Consider the following 23,621-nt stretch of genomic DNA (forward strand, 5'->3'; position numbering starts at 1 on the left):
TACACCCCAGTGGGCCCAGAGGGTGACAGTTTAGACAGAATCACTCCCGGGGACAGACTGATCGTCTCACTGAGCGGCACCAACTCTGAGAGGAGTGAGACTGCGGTGGCGCTATCCGGGGAACAGGAACAGCTCGGAAGGCAGAGAAGCGGGAAGCATCTGCAGCGTTTGAACCTCACGCTCCGAGCATTCAGGGTGGTGTTTTTGGACCATCTGTGCCGTCGCATTATTCCGCTTCCAACGAGATGGACTCCGACTCTGGCTCCGGTTGCAGCCGCTCCTCGTCCCCGGACCTGGTGGTGGACGACTCCGCCGGGAGCTTCTTCTCCAACAAGATCTTCCAGACGTACTGCCAAGAAAACAGAGCGGACGACGAGGCCGGCCAGGGCAGGACGGAGCGCTGCAGCGGGGGCGGCAAGACCACGAGCGGGTCTGACCCCAACAAGAACGAGGGGCAGGACCTGCGACTGAAAGTCAACAGCCGCGAGAGGAAAAGGATGCACGACCTGAACCAGGCGATGGACAGCCTGAGAGGTCATGCCCTACGCTCAGGGGCCGTCCGTCCGCAAGCTGTCCAAGATCTCCACCTTGATGTTGGCTCGCAACTACATCCTCATGCTGTCCGGCTCCCTGGACGAGATGAAGAAGTTGGTGGGGGACGTCTATGGAGGCGGTGCAGCCATCCAGAGCCGCACCGCCGCCCACCCGGTTATCACCCCCGCCGCCCCCGCCGCCCCCGCCGCCCACCACCCTCTGCATCCTCTGGCCCAGTCTCTGCACTCGCTGGTGGGCAGCACGCCCTCGGGCCTCCAGCATCACTCGCCTTGTCCCGCCGCGGCCTCGGCCATGCACTCCCCTCCATCCGCCGGCTTCCTGGGGTTCCACGCCTCGGTCCAGGGCCTTCTGAAGGACCCGCTGCACCTGGCCAGCACCTACAGGCACTTCCCCGGCATGCCCTGTCCCTGCTCGCTGTGCCAGCCTTTGCCAACCACCACCTCCACATTACACAGCCTGTCCATGATCAAGTGAGCAGGACTCTCTTAAGAACTGACCTCTCCCGTTTGGATCATTGCAATGAGCCGAGCAGCTCACAGAAGATTGTTGAAACGGACTGCTATAACGATGGCTGGTGCCAGAGCGTGTACATACTGTATATATATATATATCTTCTGCCACCATGCTGCTATTTTTCCCGGATTGTTTTTACAGATGTATTCGAAATACACGCAGGATTAAATACTGTAATTTATCTGATATCTGTGGTGATGAAACGTCGTCAGAAATGGAACTCGTGTGTCCTATTGTATTTCAGGATTTCTATTTTTCTAAATTAAAATGTTGTTATAATAAGAATTCTTGTTTGGCTTCCTCTTTTTTTTCGTGAGTGTGTAGGCTAACCTACTTTGCCCTGATTGCAAGTGTTTTTGTATTTTTGCTAGATTTAGCAGAATACTTGTGAAAAACAAACAAACGTCGGCCGGCTGCTCTTTAATTTTATTTAAAAAGGCAGAAACTTTCCTGGAAGTGTTTTCAACACATACTGACAAATACAGCGTTATCAGAACAATACATCTCCATCTTCCTCTACTCAACAGAAGGGTTTTTATTGCTGCTTTAGAGGACAGGAGAGCAATGGAAAAAAATTGATATTTAGGAAAGGCTGTCATTGGTTGCTAACCAGTTTTGGACAGACAAACCTTTAAAGAGCTAAAGAGGGGCAGAAGGACGAGACAATGCGCCGGCACAGAGGCTGAATGTGGTGTTCTTGAGCCAGGGGACCATCCATCTTCACCTCGACGGGGAGTAAGAGATGAAAGGACGACACAGGCGCCAGGATGGCGCGTCACTTTTGTCTGACGCAGGCGAGGGACAGAGCCATGTCCGTCGCTTTAGGCCAGCGATTTGTCTCTGTCTCATAAGAACATGGATATAGGCACACAAAAGGCACTTTTAAAGTTGAGGAAATATTGAGGTCAGTCCCCCAAAAAAAATTTGAATAATAAAAAAACGGTTTCTATAAAAGCACAGAGGATTTTGTGCTTTAAATTTAAATATTTCCACATACTTTCAACGCGCATTTGCACTCAAACAATGTGTGTTTGATTCATAGAATCAAGTAGCTGATTCATAACAATGATGAATCCGCCGAAACGCAAACATTAGTATTATACACGCTGATTGCCATGAACACGATTTAGTCAAACAACCCGACAATGGCCGGCCCTCACTTAGCAACAAATCAAGCGTGTAAAATACATGCTTATCCTCCCACGGCTGACAGATGAGTTGGAGATCAGGGGAGAGATGAAGAGATGTAACTCATTCTCACCCACCTCCCTCCCAGCTCGCCTCCTCCTCCTCTCGAGAGCCCCTGAATGGGTCTGAACAATGGCCATGCGTGGGACACAAAGGCCGGGGGAGTCCGAGCTCTCGTGCCTGAGACACAGACCCCCCTCCATTCAATCTACATTTCATCATGGTAACAAGCGCTGTCGGGCCAAAAGGCCTGACACCCTCTCTCGCCACAAAGGCGGTTAGCTCTAATATATGAGGCTATTGACACTGAAAAGAGCCCCTGTCAGTACTTGGGGATTGTCAGCTGTGGGATGTCTCAGTGGGGGGAGGCAGCTGCCAGCCAACCCAAGCGGCGGAGCTTCTGTCGTGGGGACCGGGCGTCTCGGCGTCACCTGGTCCCCGGTCCCTTGACACCGTGACCCCGGGTCCTCCCACAAGGCCCCGCCCCCCCTTTCACTTGGGCACAGGTGGGAATGGGAAGCAGAACACATTGTGGAGATTAGTGGGGATCGGCCTCCCTTTGCTCTAGGTAGATAATTAGAGACACTGACTTGTGCAAAGCTGGTGTTTCCTGATCAGCAGCAGATGGTGTGAACCCACGGTGTGGCATCCGCGGTCTGGAGCCTGTGTGGCTGTGTGGCTGTGTGGGTGTGATGTGTGTGTGGTGTGTAATGGATATGCTTCTTAAATCATACAATATGGACAGGTCCTCTGTGTGCCATTATGGTCAGCCACTGCTGTCACCGTGGTGCTCTTTAGCATACACTAACCGGCAGTGGCAGCTCTGGTGGAAGTCACGACGTTGTAGTTGCCTCTGAGAATTAAACAAAGCGATACAGACAATATTACTTTTAGCAGTGTTTACAATCTTTATTTAATTAAGTGGAGGGTTTAACTACTTTGTTGGGTGTTGGCCAGTTTAACGTCTGCATCTGTGTCGATAATTACAACATTATTTGTGAGGTGATAATATTTCAACCTGGTTTTCATCAACTTGTTTATGGCCCGAGAATTATGAAACAGAAGCAGATTTGTCAAACTTTTTATGAGAAAAACGACTGTTATTTGTCACCAAAATAAAGTGAAATACAAGTATAAATCCTTGAATGTTGTTTAAGAAACAAAGCTTGGATTTCCACGTTTGAATTTAGTAATCCATACAAAATAACCATCAATTCAATTGATACTTACAGAGCGGAGAGTTACCAATAACCAACCATAACAGGTCTCTCTTGAGAAGGAGACTCAATGAGATTCTCTTTATAAATAAATGCCATTTTAGTCACAAACACGTCATATTTACAAATCTTAAAACTTATATGAATATGAGAAACTGAATCTGCTGCACTGCTTAGCAGCTGAAGAAGAGGAATTTAAAAAACGATGGACATAAACAATTTTAAGAACACGAGGTGATGTCTCACACATTTAACCCCCCCCCCCCCCCCATACACACACACACCACAGCCATGTAGACAGCTGGGTAAGTTAACCGCGTTGGGTACTGATCAATAGAGGAGGACTTGTCCCAACTTGGCTCAGCACAACCTGCATTGACAGAGTTAATTAGAGGACTGAAAGACCCAATTAAGAGGATTGAGGGGCCAGACAGGGGAGACATATTGAAGGACATGCGCACACATTGTGCAGCGTCTGGATAAGGGGGGACTTCAATTAACGGAGAACACACTTCCAGGGGCTTGTTGCCTGTTCTTTTTCATTTGGTGCTTGGTAAAGCCTACAGCGGCCTGTTCACCCCAGAATACTGATGAGGGGAGAGCACAGATGCTGGGGGTCGACCTACGCATGTGCAATATGCACATCCACAGATACCCAGAGCACGTTGATGAGGGGATTCCCGATGAAATAGCTAAACACTGATGAGCAAACATAATGGCTCGAGAAACAGAGGTTTGGTCTGGATTCATTAGTTTGGTTTTGTCAGCTCATTGGTTATACGAGGTGGTTTAATTAAAAGAAAGGAGGAGGCTTACATTGTGAGTATGGTCGTCCTCCTTTGGTACGATGCACTGCTGCCAACTGGGGGCACATTTACTTTACTTTTGATGACTTTTCACACAGTTCTCTTTTTCTTTACACACACTATCACACAATTTTCTACCCTGACCTACCCTGATTGCAGATTAATCTTGTCTGTTTCTGGTTAAATATGCCACATAAACTGCATGATGTCACACGCAACGAACAATACATCAATACAATAGAGGTAAACAGAAAGTAATCTCGTTATTTTATTCCATGTAGCCCACACACTGCTTCCCAAACTGCAGTCTCCTTCGCCACACGGTTTTTGGCGATGCCGTCTAATTTGTCCCTTTGCAGCCGCCATAGACAGCACAACAAACTGCAAAACATTTACAAGTTTCACTGTGCAAAACGACGATTAAAACAGCGATTTATTTGGATGTATCCCTGCAGGCTGCACATAGGAGTATCTGCGCACCGAAGAAGGGAAGTCGGATTGCATCACGTGCGCATCCTTCTCAAAGCCATGCAGCCGGGGTCAGAGTTCAGTAAATACTGATGATGTCATCGTGTGAAGATGGCTGAAGGGTGAGAGTGAACTCGCGAATTACTTTTAGGTGTTTTTAACGATAATATAGCAGGCAGCACCGTCGTCGTGCACACGCCGTGCTCGTCGTTGCGTTGCGTGTCGAAGGGGAGCGCGTGCAGCCGGGTCGTTTAGACGACGAAGCTTTTGCGACTCGCGGAATTGGGTCAGGAAGTGCATTTGTTTACCAAAACATAGCCCGGCTAGCTAACTGTTAGCCAGTGCGACGCAGTTAGCAGCCACGCGAGGGCATGTCAATAAACACGTGCACGTCCTCTGTTTCTACAGCTGGTGAATATGTTCAGCCTCAACAATCACACGCGAGGCTCACATCGACCGAACTGTCTCGCGCTGCTAGCTGACGTTAGCTCACGCGCGTAGCTTTGCTATGGTGTGTGTGTGTGTGTGTGTTAGCCAGAACTAGCCATAACTAGCTCGAGGGAGTTAGCAGGCAACTGTCAGTGACTGAAGTGTCGCTGTGTTGACGTGGCGTTTTGTTTTAGCGTTTGGAAAAAAGGGTTGTTGTTGCTTTTGTTGTTGTTGTTGTTCTGGAAATGTTTTCACTGCTGTTTTTGCTTTCCCAAAGTAGCCCGTTGCTAAACGTCCTGTGTGTTTCCAGAGAAGGCTGGTGGGGAGGCTGGCTCCAGCAGAGCTTCCAGGCCGTCAAAGAGAAGGTAATCCTCACCCCACACCAGTGACACGTGATGCACAAGACGAGTCAGACTTCAGTAACACGCATGAACACAGTCAGTTGTCATGGAAGGTCAGAGACAAGACCTATAACGTTAGATGTCCTGCACCATTTATACATCAGTTATTTCCTGATATCCTCGATATAAAACAACCTGCAGCATGTGGGACTCTTCATTCACGGAGCCTAAAGGTTGCCTCGGAGGTTAAATCGCACATCAAGTCATGTTTCACTGCTTTTCTTCACGTTTTAAATGTATGTTTGTATTGTCCCTCTGTTCTTTGTGTTATTTTTTTAATGTTGTGTTTGCACACTTCATCTGAAACGAGTACTTCTTCTTGGAGCTCATGACGGTGAATCTGTATTTTGAAGACGTCTGTTTGACTCTCCTGCAGTCAACGGAGGCCTTGGAGTTCATAATGCGAGACCTCACCGAGTTCTCCACAGTGGTGCAGCATGACACAACCTGCTCCATCGTGGCCACGGCCACGGCGGTCAGGAATAAGCTTGCGGTAAGAAGAAGCCTTCGCCGTGTTCATCGTTTTGTGGGACAGTCTGGTCAAATGGCATGTCTCCTGTGTGAATGAGTTTTTTCGATGCTAAATACCAAATCTAAATACTTTATTTCTGCTGCTATCCAGGTGGAAGGTTCCTCTGACACCTCAGAAAAGGTCAAGAAGAGCCTCTCTAGTTTCCTGGGGGTGATAACGGACACGCTGGCGCCACCGCCCGATAAAACCATTGACTGTGATGTAATCACATTGGTGGCAACGCCATCAGGAACGACAGAAATCTACGACCGGTCTAAGGTGGGTCCACTACTAGACTTTGGAGTCACCTGTTGATCCAACAAGTTCATTGCATCAAAAACATGGAGTTTCTAAACGTAAATGCACAAATGAGAAAATATGACTCTGGTTAATCTCCGTGAACACAGTGTTGATTCAGGACGGATTTAGTCGTCCCGTGTTTTGTCATGAGAGGCTGCAGGACTGTGACAGTGAGCACATGACTTGCACATCGGGACGGAACAACCACAGCTAAGCATTTGTTTGTCCCGCAGGCGCGTCTCTACAGCCTGCAGGTGGACCCTGCTACGTACTGCAACGAGCCCGATGGTAAGACAAACCCTCCACCATGTTAGACTGGTATTGGTTATATTAGTTTAACAAGAGCTGTTCTTTAATTTATCGTGTTTCTATGCTAGTTTTTGGAGGACTTGCTCTCTATACTATGCTGCTGTGACGCCAACGTCAGAAATACACAAGGGCAAAACTGCCCCTAAGAAATATAATTTTCCTGATATCACTAGGGGAGGGGCAAAAAATGCCCTCATAATTTCCTCTAATAATTCATATAATTGAATAGCGTTTTTTTTCTTTTTTCTGTATTGTGTGTGTCCTATCTGTATTGCCTAGGTAGGTACACAAAAAAATTGATGAATATAATTTTGAATTATAAAAAATATATAGATAGTTACAATTGTTAATAGTTGTTAAAAAAATGTAATAACAATAAATAACCACAAATAAATAAGAATATAATTTAATTTGATTGTCTAAATTATGTTTTCTGTTTGTTTTTTGTTAAAAATTTAAGAAAATATTCTTTTTGCAATTTCTTTGACAATTGCTCATATACTGTAAGCCTAAATAAATATATTTATCATTTTTGAATAAAGGTTAAATGTTATTTCACAAGTTTCAAAAAGTGCCCCAATCTCTTTTTAAATGCCCCTGGATTTCAGTCGTAAAAATATGTAAATGTCCTACCCTGCGTGACGCATATACAGGACTGTCTCAGAAAATTAGAATATTGTGATAAAGTTCTTTATTTTCTGTAATGCAATTAAAAAAACAAAAATGTCATGCATTCTGGATTCATTACAAATCAACTGAAATATTGCAAGCCTTTTATTCTTTTAATATTGCTGATTATGGCTTACAGCTTAAGAAAACTCTAAAATCCTATCTCATAAAATTTGAATATTTCCTCAGACCAAGTAAAAAAAAGATTTATAACAGCAAAACAAAATCAAACATTTGAAAATATGTTTCCAGGTGTTTCGAGTTAATTAGACGATTCAAGTGATTTGTTTAATACCCTACTAGTATACTTTTTCATGATATTCTAATATTTAGAGATAGGATATTTGAGTTTTCTTAAGCTGTAAGCCATAATCAGCAATATTAAAAGAATAAAAGGCTTGCAATATTTCAGTTGATTTGTAATGAATCCAGAATGCATGACATTTTTGTTTTTTTAATTGCATTACAGAAAATAAAGAACTTTATCACAATATTCTAATTTTCTGAGACAGTCCTGTATGTATAGATTATTTTTCCTCACCATTGTTGGTCATTAGTTTTGTAGATTAGTGTGGTGACCCACAGTTGGTTAAGGTGGGCTATTACAAGCCATCTAGACTTTTGTCTCTAGAATGTATTTGAATGGGAAGTCGTTGTCGTGCAGGTCCCCCGGAGCAGTTTGACAACTGGCTGTCCAGATTCAGTCTGGAGGACCAGAAAGCAGAACTCTCAGAGCTGCTGGTCTCCAGTCCTTCTATCCGAGCCCTTTACACCAAGATGGTATGTATTATGCTTTTATTACCACTCATTATTATTATTACACCCAGCCTCCCGTTTTGGTTGGAGCTACTGTATCCCCGTACATATTAATTTGGCCAATGCCTTTGAGATGTCAGTATCTGGCAGTGCGGTGAACAAGATGACAGTGTTGTTGTTTTCACAGGTGCCAGTGGCTGTAGCACATTCAGAGTTCTGGCAGAGGTATTTCTACAGAGTCTTCCAGTTGGAACAGGTAATTGTTTTGTGTGTATCCTGATGGCAGGAGGCGGTTCTTCTCTCCCCATTGGCTCAAATTATTGTCTCTGGCGCCCCCTGCTGGCTGAAACGGTACTGCCAGTGGCTCCACATGCCTGTCTGGTTATGTGTTGTTTCATCTAATATATGTATAGATTATTTTTCCTCACCATTGTTGCGCTGTAATTGAAACGGGATTGTGATTAGGCCTTAAAACCTGTTTCTCTTTACGTAATCTGCAGGAGTCGATACATTCAAAGCGATTTTAAGACATTTTATAAATAATATAATTTATATGCCGGGTTGATGACTCTGAAAATGAGATCATGTTTTTATCAAATATAAAATTCAGCACGTGGAGACACTGGTACAGCTGTCTATTTATAAAGCATGTGTAGTTCTTTGTTTGTTTTTTACTTGTGATTTGTATGTATTTTATTATATTTTAATGTTTTGTACTATCTGGACCTTGAGTCTGTAATAAAAGTTTTATTGATTGATTAATATAGAGGCCGTTTTTATTGGACCAGCATACGTTTTTATAGACGGATTTATAAAAAATACCAGCAAACTTAAACAACCTAGTGCAACATAGAAGGTTTTGACGAGGAGAATTTACTCGTCTTCGTCGTCGACAACATAAAGGTGGAGGAGAATTTAACATGTTTTATGCTGAAAAACCTACATACACGAGGGAGGTTCGATACACGTATTGAGATTCTTGCCAAAAGTACAATTTCCCTCCGCGTTGTGTTTCCTAGGAGGAGGCGAGGAGATTGGCGTTGAAGCAGAGGGCGGACCAGACCGCACACACGGAGACCCTTGGCTGGGAGGAGGAGGAGGAAGGTAATCTATCTTCCTTTTTTCAAACGGACAGATTACCTGTAACAAGCGGTTGCTCACACCGCCTGGTGTTCATGCCGTTCCCGTCAGACGACTTCCTCGGCGCTACGTCATCATCTCGACTCAACCTGACGCTTCCATTGGACGACAGCGCGGCCACGCCCCCCGCCGACCCGCCGGCTCTCGCGGAAACGACTCCGCTGAGCCCCGTCCCGTCTCCCGCCTACGAGCGCGACGCCGCCCTCTCGGCCAGCAGCGGCAGCGTCGGCCCGCCGGCGCAGGTGTCGGTGCGGCGGGAGCCCGTCGCCGCGGAGCTGGCCGAGAAACTCACAGAAGCCAGCTTGGAGGACGCCGCGGAGCGGAGGCCCGGGAGGAGGGCCTCGCCTCTGAAAGCGCAGGGGAAAGTGACCCAGCCAGACGTCACGGTGGATGCGACGTCCGTGCGGGCTCCTGCCTCCATTTTTAAACCAGAGCCAGCAAAAGCGGAGGGGCCACAGGACCTCAGAGTGTTCGAGCTCAACTCCGACAGCGGGAAGTCCACGCCCTCTAACAACGGCAAGAAAGGTGAGATGACGTGGCGTCATGATGTTTTTCATTGCATTACATTTAGCTGATGATTTCATCCAAAGCGACTTAAGACTTATTGAGACTAGGTGGGTGAGGGGTGGGAGCATCTGGGGTTCCCAAAAGCATAAGTGGGAATGCAAATGCATAAGAAGCTGTAAAAAGAAAAAATATTACACTGTAGAGATGCTGCAGGGCTCAATTCGGGGTTAAGTGTCCTGCTGAAAGAAACACCGACTCGGGTCCCACAGTCGCTCTGACCTGGCAGTGACCTACCGTTTTGGTAAGGAAGTATAAATCCAATCAGGATTAAGTTCAGCGTTGAGGTCACAGCGTTCCCAATGTGTCTTCCTGTCTCCAGGGTCCAGCACGGACGTCAGCGAGGACTGGGAGAAAGACTTCGACCTGGACATGACCGAAGAAGAAGTCCAAATGGCACTCTCTAAGATTGAAGCATCTGGAGAGGTCAGTGCTGTGACATTCACCGAGAGCCCAGAGGAAACTGTCCGGGTTGTATTGATCGGGACAAGCGGATGATTATAAACGTTTCTTTATTTCTGATATCTAATTGGCATTTGTGTAGTTATTACATGAGCAAGTCATTTTCACACGGAGGGGGTGGGCGTCTGCGCGGGCTGTTATATTGTTACGTTAACAGTTATTATGAATCCTCTTTGTGTGCATTAGTTCTCTGTAGCCTGAAGTGACCCTGCTGCCTCCAGTCTGACGTGTGATCTGAGGAGAAATTCATTGAGAGAAGATCATTATTTATAAATGCACACAGGCCCAGCATCAGGGAGCCAGCCGGATCGGGAGTAAAAAAATAAATTAAAAAAAGCGTAAAAAAAGTTTAGTTTATAATTATTTATTTGTGACGCAAATTGAACACCCGAAGCAGACTACTAGTTTTTACTATTTAAAAAAAATAGCGTTTTGGTATCCATACAAGTGTTTGATCGCTGTAGACTAGATTACTATAAGCGCTTCACACTTTTAAAATATGAAAAATCTAGAGTTTTACTAACTCATATCTTTTCTTCTCCTTCTACCAGATGGACGAAGACTGGGAGAACTGGGAATGAGAGCCACTGCAACACAAACTCTGTTCCTCCATTTGAAAGCGAGTTCCCGGCCGACGAGCCATGCTTACCGTGTTTTAACCCTCTGTCCACGCCGCCACCATGTCATGATCGTCAGGAGGGGGGTTCTGGCGGGTTCTGACCATATTGGTGAACCTGTAGAAAAGAGCAACTGGAAGACCACGGCAATAATCTCACTGCTCCGCCTCGGCGAGGGGAACGGCTCGTGGCTATTTGTTGGGGTAACGTCTGACCGGAGCGCATACGACACGAGTCACTACTTTCTTTCTTTTTTTTAAAGCTTTAGGACACGCGGTGACGAGTCCGAATGTGAAAGGTGTCACTGCAGCAGGGCAGGAGCCGTTTCCCCGTTTTTCTTTACGCCATTAGATGCATCACGATGTATGTCGCGAGTGCATCGCGAGTTGGGCCAACGGCTTTAACGGCCGGCTGCAAAATAGCCATAAACTATATAACGCTGCTTGTCATCTTTCTGAGATGAAATACTTCCCACGGGATTTTTTGTTTAGTTTTTTGAACAATGATTTAGTGCTACCTGTGGCCCCAATTACTCATCCTTTACCATGCAAGTGAATCTTCAAAATAAGAACAAATTACATACATATATGTATATGCATGTATGTATTTGTGTATATATATATATTGTGTGTGTGTGTATATATATATGACTATATATATGTGTATGTATATATATATGTGTTTATATATATATTCATATTCAGGCATTCACACTTTTTATTTTGGATTCTTTCCTCTAGATTTATGGCCTTGTAAAACACTGAAGTGATTCATGTTATCCAAATGATTTGTGACGAGTCGGTTGCACAAGCAGCTGTCGCGTCATCGTCGGGTCTTCCCCTCCTTCTCTTCGTCATATCCTGTGATTCATTTGACCACCAGAGCTCGGTGCAGGCTGTAACTCTCCTGTCACTTTTGAACGAGGCGTTCGTCGTCTTCTGTTTCGGGGGATTTGTTAGTTCTGACCAGCGAAACCAAAAGGATTCAAACCGGCTACCGGAGCCGGATCCTTTGGCTCGAGGGCGGCATGGGATCGACTTGTCGGGAGGAATACGACAAAAACGTTTTTTTGAAGTGTCTGTCGGCAGCGTGTTTAAAGCGAGTTTTAAAGCGTGTTTGAAGCGAGTTTTAAAGCGTGTTTAAAGTGTGTTCAAAGCGTGTTTAAAGACGAGTGGCTCGGCAGGCAGCGCGCCAACAAGGAGCAACGAGAGCACGTTCCATGCTTCTCCGATTTTTATTATGTTTTCCTCTCCGCCTTCTGTAATGTAAAGCGAGATGAAATAATTCTAGAGATGTACTATTTATACTAAAATATAAGCTTAATTCTTGTATAATGTGCTTTGGGTCGCATGTCTGTGCAATACGACGCGGGACATTGTGCGGATGATGCTGTAAAGGTTGTCTCTGGGGAAGACGTGGTCTCCTCCAGGTGTTTGTGTTCTGACCTTGTTGCATGTCTTTAATTCTCTTCTGATTCACACGGCGAGCCGATCGAAGGTGTTCTGCACTAGTCTGTTTTCAAATGTGCCGTCGAGCTCTTTTCTTTTTTCTTTTCAAGTTAAGTATTTCACTCTATATATTTTTGTCAAATGATCATTGTCATTAAAGGATTCATGGCTCGTGTGCGTCGTGTCGTGCATGGAGAAATAATCCGGTGAAGAAGGAAAAACCAGACGCTTCTATTCAAACCAGATTTGGCTGCTCAAACATTACAATTAGTGGCGTTGAGGATCTTCATTTACAGAGCACGCCGTGCACAGCGACTCGCCACGCGCACCAAAACTATTTGCAGTGCACGCCAACTAACTGCTCAGCTACTGCTCTCTTCAACTTAGACTTTTACCATGAAAAGTAACGGGTGTGTGTGAGATACAAAGAATTAGAATTGCAAACCCAGTGTTAACTCAAGGTCCTCTGTGGATGGACCGTGTTGGTTGTGGACCCTTCAAGGTCATCTGACTCCAGAACTTTGTCTCTGCTAACAGAACGTCGTTGACAGATTCTGGTCGTGTTGCACTTTGGGTCGTGGGCTGGGTATCCGGTTGCACCGATTTCACCTCGTACGCAGGATGAGTATTCTGCTTTTTTACAGCCACTGGAGGAGAGATTACTCAAGATCGTTCCATTAAATGGAAATATTTGTAGATGTTGTTACCGCTCTGAAAATCCCCTCGACACAGCCGCTGATTTGTATTGGGTTTAAACATCTTTTATATGGTTTAAACACATTTAAAGTGCAATAACTACAATCTTGAGTTTTGGTGTGGAAAATGGAAACATGTTGCAGGATGGAAACCAATTAAATAAAAGACCTGCAGTACAAGGAAACCCTCGCTTGATGGCGGTGTCGCTCCATATCCCCCACCCCTCATATATATATATATACACACACATACACTCACAACCTGCCACTCCTTTCTGCTCATCTGCAGTATCCATCTCACGGACGCGGTCACGTGCTCTGACGCGCCATTGTTCACCGGCGGCCGCGTTCATGATAACATGTCGGCCGACTTTCCCTCGTTTTCGCACTGGATGTCCCTGAACGCGGCTCCGAGAAGCAGCGAAGGGAGCCGATGACACATCCGGGGTCTTCTGTGGCGGCGGCGGCGGGACGGGCCACGTGTGTGTCACCGTGGAGGGACACCTGTGCAACATGGCTCCTGACACACACACACACACACACGCACGCAGATGATACAGAGTGGGCGTGGTCGTAGTGAGTGATGAAACGGACGAGGGGGACTCGTGAGCACTAGTCCCCTTTTCAAATATCCACAATTTAAGGACAGAACCTAGCAAGTATGCTAATATATTTTTTTTTAAAGAAGAACAAAATATATAATTTCTTTTCTGGAGGGGGGTGACGAAGGGACAACTTGTGTGAATAAAAACTACATTAAAACTCCATCTTTGGGCAATAAATAATTTGACTTTTTGTACTTGTGGTGACATGTCACCTGCTTATTTGTTGAATGATGGTACTGCTCTTTTATTCTGAAACCAGCACCCCTCCCCCTGTGCCAATAGCTTACGCATATGCTGCTCAAATTGGACACACACACACACACACACATATACATTCTCTCTTACTCTGTTCCCACTCGGAGGCCTTAGTCAGCAGAAAGGCTGTAAAGGAATTTCCTGTTGAATCCCACCGCTCCCCGGGCCTGGCTGTGTGTGTGTGCGCTTTACATTACCGCCGGCTCTCACCAATGTCATCTACAGATCATTTCACCGTGGACAGACAATGAGGAGGGGGGGGCAGAGGATACTTCTTCTTGCCTCCTGAGGATCTATCCCCCCCCTTCCCCCCCTCGCAATCCATCCTCGACCGAACACTTCCTGCCTCTCTTTATGCCTTTCTCTCACGGCACGAGCAGTCACACTCATTCCAAGTTGTCTCACGTGCACACACGCACATGCATGCACGTGCGTCAGGTTGAGGTCACTGTCTTGAGAGCGAGTATTATTCTCGGCACCCTACAGGGAGAAACCCTGTGGCCCCCCTCAGCCTTTCAGTAACGACAAAAGCCTCCCTTTGAGGGAAGAGGCACTCTCATGGAATGTGTTCCCGGGGTCTTTTCATCTCGCCCCCCGATGCACACTCGTTTCACATGTGTGACTTCGCTTTGTGCCGAGTGAGTTCACTGGTCCTCACAGTTCACGAGACGTTCCTACCTGATGGGGACTGACGGCGACGTGTGAACGACACGTCCAACTCAGTTTCCTCCCTGTCGCAGAGAGAGAAACTGCAGCCGCTGGCCGACGTGCTGATCCACTGCTGAGCCTTGTGGGGCAGAGAGAGAGAGAGAGAGGGGAAAAAAGAGAGAGAAAGAAAACAACTTCTTGAGGGCTCTTGAGATGCCTCTGGATTTTTCCATGACAGACCATCGCCTTTCCCAATGCCGAGCGGTGGGAACAGGCCACTTTGTTTGTACGAAGCGGTGTCTGGGAGGAATGCAGGGTTTAGCCGGGGGTGGGGGGGAAGAGAGAGGGAGGGAGGGGTGGGGAGTATGATAACTCCCACTCCATTCAGATTTATGGTCAAGACAGAGGGGCTCCTCTGGGTGCATGTCAGGGGACGAGTACAACGCCGCCCCTCTCTGGGCCTGCCAAAGCAAATGTTTAGCCGAGCGAACCCCTCTCCGCTATTCTTTACATCCCTCTCTCTCTCCCTCCTTCTGTTTCGCCTTCTCTCTGCAGTCATTGTGGAGAAGTGAGCAGTTCGTCTGCCAGGCTCTCACACGGCGACGTTCGTGTTCGGTGTGTCGGGTTGTCGAGTTTTAAACCTGATTGTGAGCCAGTGTTGGCCGCGGTGAAGGGCGAGAGCCTGCACGGGTCACGTGGAAGAGGAGCGTGGGTTGGTCGTGTGAGAGGGTTCTGCTCATTTACTTTTCCACTCCTGTTAATCATTTGGTACTTTGGGGCGTAGGCGCCTTGCCGAGAGTTCGATAAGGAAGATTGAAAACCCGACTCGTATCTGTGCGGTCAATATGGAGCCCAGCAAGTTTTAAACAGTCGAGATATAGTGCAAGGTTTGGACGAAAGGGGCGGGGGGGGATTTGATTTATCACCAACAATCTGGACCAGACGAGCTGGTCAAAGTGTGTCCTTTCCCCATCTTTACATATTAGATCCTCCAGTGTGTCTCCTTGCTTTAGGGAACAACTGTTACACAACGGTCTTTATTCTGCTCACATATCGTGTTCAGAGTTGCTTTAAATTCGTCAGCACATTCTTGGGCTCGGATGTGCGAATGGTTTTCACAGCGGGGGGGTAGGACTTTAAAAAAAAGATTCTTGAAACGTTTTCAAAATTCTTCAAAAGCCAACCGTTCCCCTCGTTGAGCCACAGTTGTCCAGCCCCCCCCCCCCCCCCCCCCCCGCCCAGGACTCAGCTTTGCTCATGTTGTCCCTTTCATCAGAGCAACACTCTGAATGTCCCGTTCCCCTTTCCTTCCTTCTCCCCCCCCCCCCGACCCCCCCACATTCCCCTCTTTTCATTACTGTCCCATTCATTCATTTATTTTCATTCTTCTCCAGTGCTCCGGGACACCAGCGGGCCCCATTCATCTCCACCCCTCCCCCAACCCCCTGGTCCATCAGAGGACCACACACTCCCCGTCTCATCCGATGTCTGGTGATTGAAGGTGAGATGGTTTCGGGTGGTGGAGGCGAGGCGAGGCGAGGCGGCCCGTCTCTTCAGCGATGCAGACCAGACTGTCAAACCCTCCCGTGCGCTCGCTAGCCTGGTTAATGAATCTGCCGTGTGAACCGCAGCGTCCCGGAGACGAGGGGAAAGTTCTCGTGAGGAGCTCGGTTGAACTAAGTTTAGTAGTTTAGTACTTCAAAATCGACTTGGATTTCTCTGCCGATTTTCCGTGTCGTAGCTCGTCTCTCACTCGTGATCTCCTGTCATCTCTTCTGGTTGCCAAACATTTCAAAGCAATTCATCACTTTTGTTTATGACCATGAGTCCAGGCCGTTCCCATCGGCCTCAGCTGAGCTGTATGTTCAGTGCTAATAAGCCGACGTTAGCATGTTGATCTGTCGAGCATCTCACACCTATCAGGCATTAGCGCGTTAAGGCGGTCATGTTAGCATATAGCATGTCGTCACCTTCCTAAAATAAAGCCTTTTCTTGCCTAAATCATCTCCTCGTGATACTGCCCACCTCTGGTAAAAATCACCTTCATCCTTAGTTGAACACATCATGTCATTCTACCCCTGTCGTATAATATATCGCAATATCATGTGATCAATATGTGATCAAGTTTTTTGTGTTTTCTGAAAAAACCTGTAAAAATGACTTCGGCCATTATTTTAGGAAGGTGCCGATGTGCATGTCGCCTTTCCTCTTAACAAGGACTCCTCAGTTGGCAAGTGGCAACCAAGACTCCGCCTCCTCCTGCACCCTCGGGCAGCCAGCGAGTTGCATAAACAGCAGCGTAAAATGTGTGTGAAAGAGAGAGGGAGAATCCATATGATGTGTGTGTGTGAGGAACAAGAAGGGCCTGTTGCATCGACCCCGGGGCTAATCCTAATCCTGGCCTGCAATTGTGTCCAATGTCAACCCCTCTGCTCAAAGTCATTTCCAGGCCTTGGTTTCCACCGTCTGCCTCCATGCCGCCGCTGGCCAGCCGAACCCACTGACCCGGGCGGCTGCCTGGTCGGCCCCTGGAGAGCTCTCCTCCTCCTCATCCTCCTCCTCCTCCACCGACCCAATCCAGACGAGTGTGCCATCTGCCCTCGACAAGATTACACTGTGCACTGGGCCAAGAAATCCTCCAGCGCCGCATATTAAATATGAAATATAGGGCAGGAGTAGTTGTGCCGCTGCACGTCCAGATCTCGCTGTGCCGGGTCGCCCCTCTGTGTTCATGCCACTGAACGCATGTTTCCCAAGTGTGTGTCTGGATCATGTTTCCCAGGTGTGTGTCTGGATCATGTTTCCCAGGTGTGTGTCTGGATCAGGACGTTTTGTGCATCTCCGTTCGGTCGATTCCGTCGCCATTTTTCGTCCTTTGCGCATGCTTGTGTGAATCCTGACTCTCCTCCCGTTTCCTCTCGTTAAAGTTTAATGAATGCAGCCTGGATCCCTCCTTCGCGCTGCTTATTTACGAAACTCGGCCGGCGGTTGATTTATTCCCCGCCCCAAAAAAACAAAGATGAAAACTGTGAGAGAAACGGAGAAAGAGAGAGAGAGCAAATCAACAGAGAAACTGAGAGCGAGCGAAGATAACCACTTAGTCTGAAACCTGTTACTATGGCAACTGTGCCTTTCTGTCCTCTTGCTCTTGGAGTCTCACATTTTTGTGTAACAGTGGGTACAAATTACCCTCATCGACTTTCTTACCTGAGCTTTGAAACAATCCAGATCCATCGCAGCCAGAGATTTACATTTGTGTGTGTGTGTGTGTGTGTGGTTGTGCTTTTTCCGTCAGTTAACGTCTCATGCCGGGTCAGTTTGCGCGTCCCATTTGTTCTGATTTCCAACGCCAATTTGTTGCATCACTACTATGAAAACCAATGTTTCCTCATGAAAGGTTTTTCTTCAGTTGATTGTTTCGCGGTTCCTTCCACCGGCTGCATTGACGTGAATCATGTGGTTTTTTTTCTTCTTCTTTTTCTTACTTCTTGTCTCTCCTTCCTTTTCTGCACTTACAGCATGTACTGCATCACAGGACCTCATTTGCCCTCTCTCTGTGCCCCCCCCACCCCCCTCCTCTCTGCCTCCGGCTCATAAGGCCTGGATGCCATGCTGTTTTCACTGCCCGTTTGTGGATTACGCACCAAGAAATCATGTGGCACAATTGAATTACCAGCGGTCACAGAGGCTTCACTTACTGCTTTTTAACCCGCCAATGGCATCCAAAGCATCCATGATGCCGGCGCACAAAGAGACCCTTCTACAGTGGGTCGCCCTCGTTGCCCCCGAGGCTGCTGCTCCAAACTTCAGCTTTTTTTGTCCTGATGTTCTTCCCAGACAGCAGAATCCTATACGTGCATTCGAGAGACCTCTGAGAGCAGCCGAGGACATGTGGTATGGCTACTATTCATTTTATGGGAGTACATTTCAGTTTCACACATTCAATGATGAACCTTAGGGGTGTTTTATTAGGATCCCCCCCATCATGATGTATTTAGTTCTCCTTGGAAGCACCATTATGCAGTGGTTGTTAATGTCTCTCCATGTTCAGTCGGAAGGAATTCTACGTACAGACTTATGGCCAAGTCTCTCAACCTTAATGGACATTAGTTTACAGCTGGTTTGGAGGTTCTTATCTTACTTGGAACGTGTCCTGTTAAGTCGTCATTCACCCTGGACATACACTGCAGTCAGTGCGGCAGGCAATATGGATACGATCTGATAATATATGTAATTGTACATACGGATGCCAACATATTTTGGGAGTTTTTCCTGATACGATGTGAGGTCCTGGTAATTTGTGATTTTTGGCTGTACAAAATAAACTGAATTGAATTGAATATTGTGGCAGTGGGGTGTGTTTAGGCTCGGCCGCAGAGTGGGTGGAGCGGGGCGGGGGGGGGGGGGGGTCATGGGACGGCGTTAATTGGTCTCAGCCACCAGCTGAAGCCAATCTGGGTGTCTGTGTTTGTCTCCAGTAGGAACTGAGGAGCGAGGGAGTGGAGAGCTGAAGCACAGTCTGCAATCTTTAATAAAAGATATTACCAAATATCCTTTATGTATGCTCGTCCTTTGATGTTTGGGAGAGAAACCTACTGGTGACAGCCACACACCTGTGACAAATATCTATTACATAGAATACAATACATCTCATAACAAATGTTTCACTTATAAACAACCATATGGAACGTCTGTAAAGTGATGGCTACATCAGGAGTTATTATGTTGTCCACCAAGTCTACAGCCATGCCAGCAGCAGTATGAGGCTGTACATAAGCTCGGTGGAGATTTAATATTTCTTAGATTAGTATTAAACACAAAGTACGGTCAAGTCTGATGAAAAAAACTAAACATCTTGTCGATATTTAGTCCGAAAGAATTTGCCAAATTAAAACTTTGAGCTGATGATGGTGCCAGGCAGCGCATCCCCTCGTAGTTAATCCTGAGGGGAACATGGATTACCTCGTTATTTCTTTCAACAAAATAACACAATTATATTCATAGCGTTGCTACTAAAATAAACACCAAGTCTTTTAAAGGTTAATGAAATAGCTCCGGCGCTCTCCCGCTACCATCGCCAGCACCCTGCCTACCACTGGCTGCCATGGCAACGCACCCACCGTTGATTTATGCTGCAGATAATTAGGAGCAAAGGTAACAGAGCCCGCAGGTGTGAACACAAACACATACACTCACAAACATTCACGCATCTACGCGCAGTGCCACTAAGACTCATTATCAAGTGGTTTTGCTTTTCCTAGATTTACTATCTCCTCCATTTTGGCAACTAATCAATATTCTTCATCCTCATCAGACAACTTGGCTGCGTCCCTTTGTTTTGGAGAAAGGCAGAGCCAGTGCGCAGAGGTTCTTCTTCCTCTTCATCATCCGGCTGCCCCCCCACTCTCTTGCAACCCTGCTAATCCTGATTGGAGGCTCCCTTCACTTCGGGGGCCCGTTGAGAGTGTGAAACTAATCCAGCTAAATGGGTTTCATCAAATGAAATGGAAAGGTAATGCTACCTCTGGCCCCTCAATGTCTCCTCCACTCTTTTCATTCGCTCCCTCTCCTTTTCCTGCAGGCATGTCCTGAGAGGTTTCAGGTTCCCGCTGAACATGGGTGGGGTCTGTTTTTGACAATTGCTCCATCAAGCGTGCACAGAGTACCAAGGAAAGCTGCAGCATCATCCTTCCATCCAACAACCCATATTTACCCCCCACCCCCCTCACCTCCCAAAGGCCTTACTGCAGGGTCACTTGACTAAGAATCCACACCCCAACAGAGGTATGCAGGTCAACACACCCACACACACCTATACACACACACAGACACGCTCTCACCGATGCACACGAGTGACATCAACAGATAGATGACGGTTGCCACTGCAAAGCCAAGGGCTCCTCTTTCACTGAGACCAGTTTATCTTAAAAGTGCACACTCCCCCTTGCAAACTGTGCCACATACACAGACACAAACACAAACACACACACACACACACACACTCCCTTGGCTCCTCTACCGCCCCCTGACCATCCACCCCACACTGCTAAAAGGTGCAAAACCCAAAGTCTGTAACCCCAACAGTAAACATGATGGATGGCAGCCTGAAACTCTACCTTTCTTTTTGTATTTTCCGGTCACTCTCTTTCTCCACCCCCCTGCAGTTCTCCTGCATGTCGAATTCAATTTGACTTGGTGGACATTTTTCAGATGTTTACTTTGTTTTGGTTATGTTTAAATTTATACAACTAATCATTTATCCATTTCTTAAGATAACAATTTGTACCATTTATCTATATTAGTTTTACCTTTAAAAAAAAGTATTTACCCATTAGTTTAACTTTTAAAATAACTTTTATAATAATCTAATTTTTTAACTTTCGCTAACTTTTTTACTTGTTATCCGTTCTTTAAGCTAACTTTTTTAACCGCCTATCCATTACGTTAGCTAACTAAACTTAACTGTGTTTTAATTGTCATACATATCAGTCGCGCGCAATTCCAGGATGCTTTATTTTCATTGTTTGCTGGATTAAATCTTACCCAGATACAACAGATACGTTTTTTTTCTGATTGGCTATTGTGTAGCCCATTTTTTATTTTTATTGGCTGATAAGTGGCTCCTCACAGCAGAACTCCAGGGGAGCGCTTGATTCCTCCATGGTGAGGGCAGCGCGGCTCATGTTTGCGCGCTGCGGCACATTAAAACATTAAATAGCCGAGAGTTTTTTTCAGCGTGAGAAATACGATGTGTGGCGGGAGTGCGTGACGTAAGACCGAAATGCGTGACTGTCATGCTCAATGCGTGACACGTGAGAGCCCTGCATACGGGTGTATTTAACCATCCTCAGTATGAGCAGTCAGTTGCTGTGAAGCGCCTGGAACAACTCGATGCTCAGTGTCTCGCAGGACACTTTGACAAACAGACATTGGGAGCCGGGGACCATTACTTAAGCTAACTATTTCAAACATGTAATTCATTACATTAGCTAACTATTTCAACCATGTATCCATTACGTTAGCTAACTATTTCAACCATGTATCCATTACGTTAGCTAACTATTTAAAATATGTATCCATTACATTAGCTAACTATTTCAAATATGTATCCATTACATGAGCTAACTATTTCAACCATGTATCCATTACATTAGCTAACTATTTCAACCATGTATCCATTACATTAGCTAACTATTTAAAATATGTATCCATTACTTTAGCTAACTATTTCAAATATGTATCCATTACGTTAGCTAACTATTTCAACCATGTATCCATTACATTAGCTAACTATTTCAAACATGTAATTCATTACATTAGCTAACTTTCAAACATGTATCCATTACGTTAGCTAACTATTTCAACCATGTATCCATTACTTTAGCTAACTATTTGAAACATGTATCCATTACTTTACATTACTTGCTAACTAATGTTTACACACTTGAAGGTCACATGTGTGCGCTCGTGTCTGTGTGACCTGTAGAGAGTGTGTGTGTTTGTTATTGATGACTCAATTTTATTTCTTATCATGACAGTAACTCCATTATCTTTCTACAAACCCCCTGGAATCTGCATAAGACATTTATCATGAACTCCACCTGCAGCTGTCTCCAGTGTGGTAATTTAAACAACCAACTAGTCCTCAGGTTCCAGTCCACCTGGTTGGGAATCACTGCTCCAAGTGAAACCACAATACATCCCAGAAGGATTATGCAATCGTGCTCCAAGTGTTACTTACTTGCTGCATTGAAGGATTAGGTGAGGGGTGTTCTTGATGTGCACGTGAGCTGTATTGTTTTTGTGTCGTATTTCACCGACGATGGAGTTTCTCCACATTCCCCTCAAAGCGGGGAGATTTCATGGAGGCAAACGAAGAGTGATGGGAGCAAGGGCCGTGTGAACTCTTCCCCCTGCAAACACACACACACACACACACACACACACACACACACACACACACACACACACACACACACACAGCTACATTATCAGTCCTCCTTCACAGGCTCACACACACAAGCACATGTTCACACATTAAAACACAGACCATCAATCACTCTCCAAATATGTCCGCATTCTGATTGTCCACCTCTTTTGCTTGAAGTACACATTTTTTCATCTCGCCTCGTAGATTTACGAGTGTTTCATCGGTGAGTTTAAGAAATGATGAACAAGTGAAGTGTAATCGTATTCACACCAATCAAACGCTCAATACTGCAGCCAGTGGAGAACTGCCTAAAGGTGCGGTTCCTCTAATGACTGCTGACTCCCACAGAAAAGTATCACATTGATGTCAAAAGCCCCACCGTCTGATTTTGCTCTAAATGAAGACATGCTTATGGATGTTTTTGTTCTTTTTTTTAAATCATTGTCTGGTATTTATAACTTACAAATATGGCAGCAGCCCACAACCGAGCTTTGTAGTCAATTCAGGACTCTTTAAAGCACAATATAATTCCTTGAAGATGAACTAAGATTTACTTTGAGTTTGAGTTGACAGATTCCGGGCCGCAGAGATAAATAAGGGCCTTGCCACATTTCCAATTAAGATGTACTGTTGTAGAGCCCTCAGAGTAAGATTGCTAAATAAGCCACGTCTACACTTTAACTGAAATGTCTGCCCAAACTGAAACACCTCATCTAAAACATCGAAAACTCTTCATCTTCGTTGTCCCCAGGTTAAAGCTCCTTTCTGTCCACTCTTGCTCTCTGTGATCCCCAAAATCAAAATCAAAAACAGGTTAATGGCAGTACCTCTATTGATTGATCCACTGCATTGACGTTTCACTGTAAAGTAAATGATAACAAAGAGGGTCAGAGAGGGTTAGACACTTTATTTTGGGACATTTTTTGTAGTCTAAATGAGCTGTTACCATCCCCGTCCCAATCACTAACATCAAGGCCACCGCCTGCACCTGCTCATGAGCAGCCTTCCTACCGGACCAAACGGCGTCCTTCTTCCTCGCTTCCTTCCTCAGCGTCTCCTACCACCGGTCAAGAATCAAAGTATTCTTCTGTGAAGCCCCTCGTGAGGGCCTTTCATGGCCGAGGCCTCACATCTC

At 46.0% G+C, this 23,621-nt stretch overlaps 2 protein-coding genes and 1 long non-coding RNA gene across 5 annotated transcripts; 2 read left to right on the plus strand and 1 right to left on the minus strand.

The window, feature by feature from the left end:
• Positions 1 to 245: 245 nt before the first annotated feature.
• Positions 246 to 1,029, plus strand: olig4 (oligodendrocyte transcription factor 4). The gene is given in 2 exon segments (XM_056427096.1): positions 246 to 529; positions 531 to 1,029. Coding segments are annotated over 2 exon segments (783 nt in total).
• Positions 1,030 to 4,843: 3,814 nt separating this feature from the next.
• On the plus strand, positions 4,844 to 12,524 carry bsdc1 (BSD domain containing 1). Of its 3 annotated transcripts, none has more exons than XM_056427094.1 (11): positions 4,844 to 4,869; positions 5,487 to 5,541; positions 5,954 to 6,070; positions 6,200 to 6,367; positions 6,622 to 6,676; positions 8,031 to 8,146; positions 8,310 to 8,378; positions 9,142 to 9,226; positions 9,314 to 9,787; positions 10,149 to 10,252; positions 10,840 to 12,524. In XM_056427094.1, the coding sequence occupies exons 1-11, from the start codon at positions 4,859 to 4,861 to the stop codon at positions 10,867 to 10,869; spliced, it is 1,284 nt and encodes a 427-aa protein (XP_056283069.1). In that variant the 5' UTR covers positions 4,844 to 4,858; the 3' UTR covers positions 10,870 to 12,524. The 3 variants fall into 3 exon arrangements, with proteins under 3 accessions (XP_056283069.1, XP_056283070.1, XP_056283068.1); XM_056427095.1 differs by lacking the exon at positions 4,844 to 4,869 and adding an exon at positions 4,944 to 5,258; XM_056427093.1 differs by lacking the exon at positions 4,844 to 4,869 and having other exon boundaries at positions 5,315 to 5,541.
• Positions 12,525 to 13,259: 735 nt separating this feature from the next.
• Positions 13,260 to 22,373, minus strand: LOC130201903 (uncharacterized). The gene is made up of 3 exons (XR_008833268.1): positions 22,298 to 22,373; positions 14,587 to 14,695; positions 13,260 to 13,568 (listed from the first exon to the last, which is right to left on the minus strand). It is a non-coding gene; the product is annotated as an uncharacterized LOC130201903 (long non-coding RNA).
• Positions 22,374 to 23,621: the final 1,248 nt, after the last annotated feature.

This window comes from Pseudoliparis swirei, chromosome 11 (genome assembly GCF_029220125.1).
Source record: "Pseudoliparis swirei isolate HS2019 ecotype Mariana Trench chromosome 11, NWPU_hadal_v1, whole genome shotgun sequence".
NCBI classification, from domain to species: domain Eukaryota; kingdom Metazoa; phylum Chordata; class Actinopteri; order Perciformes; family Liparidae; genus Pseudoliparis; species Pseudoliparis swirei.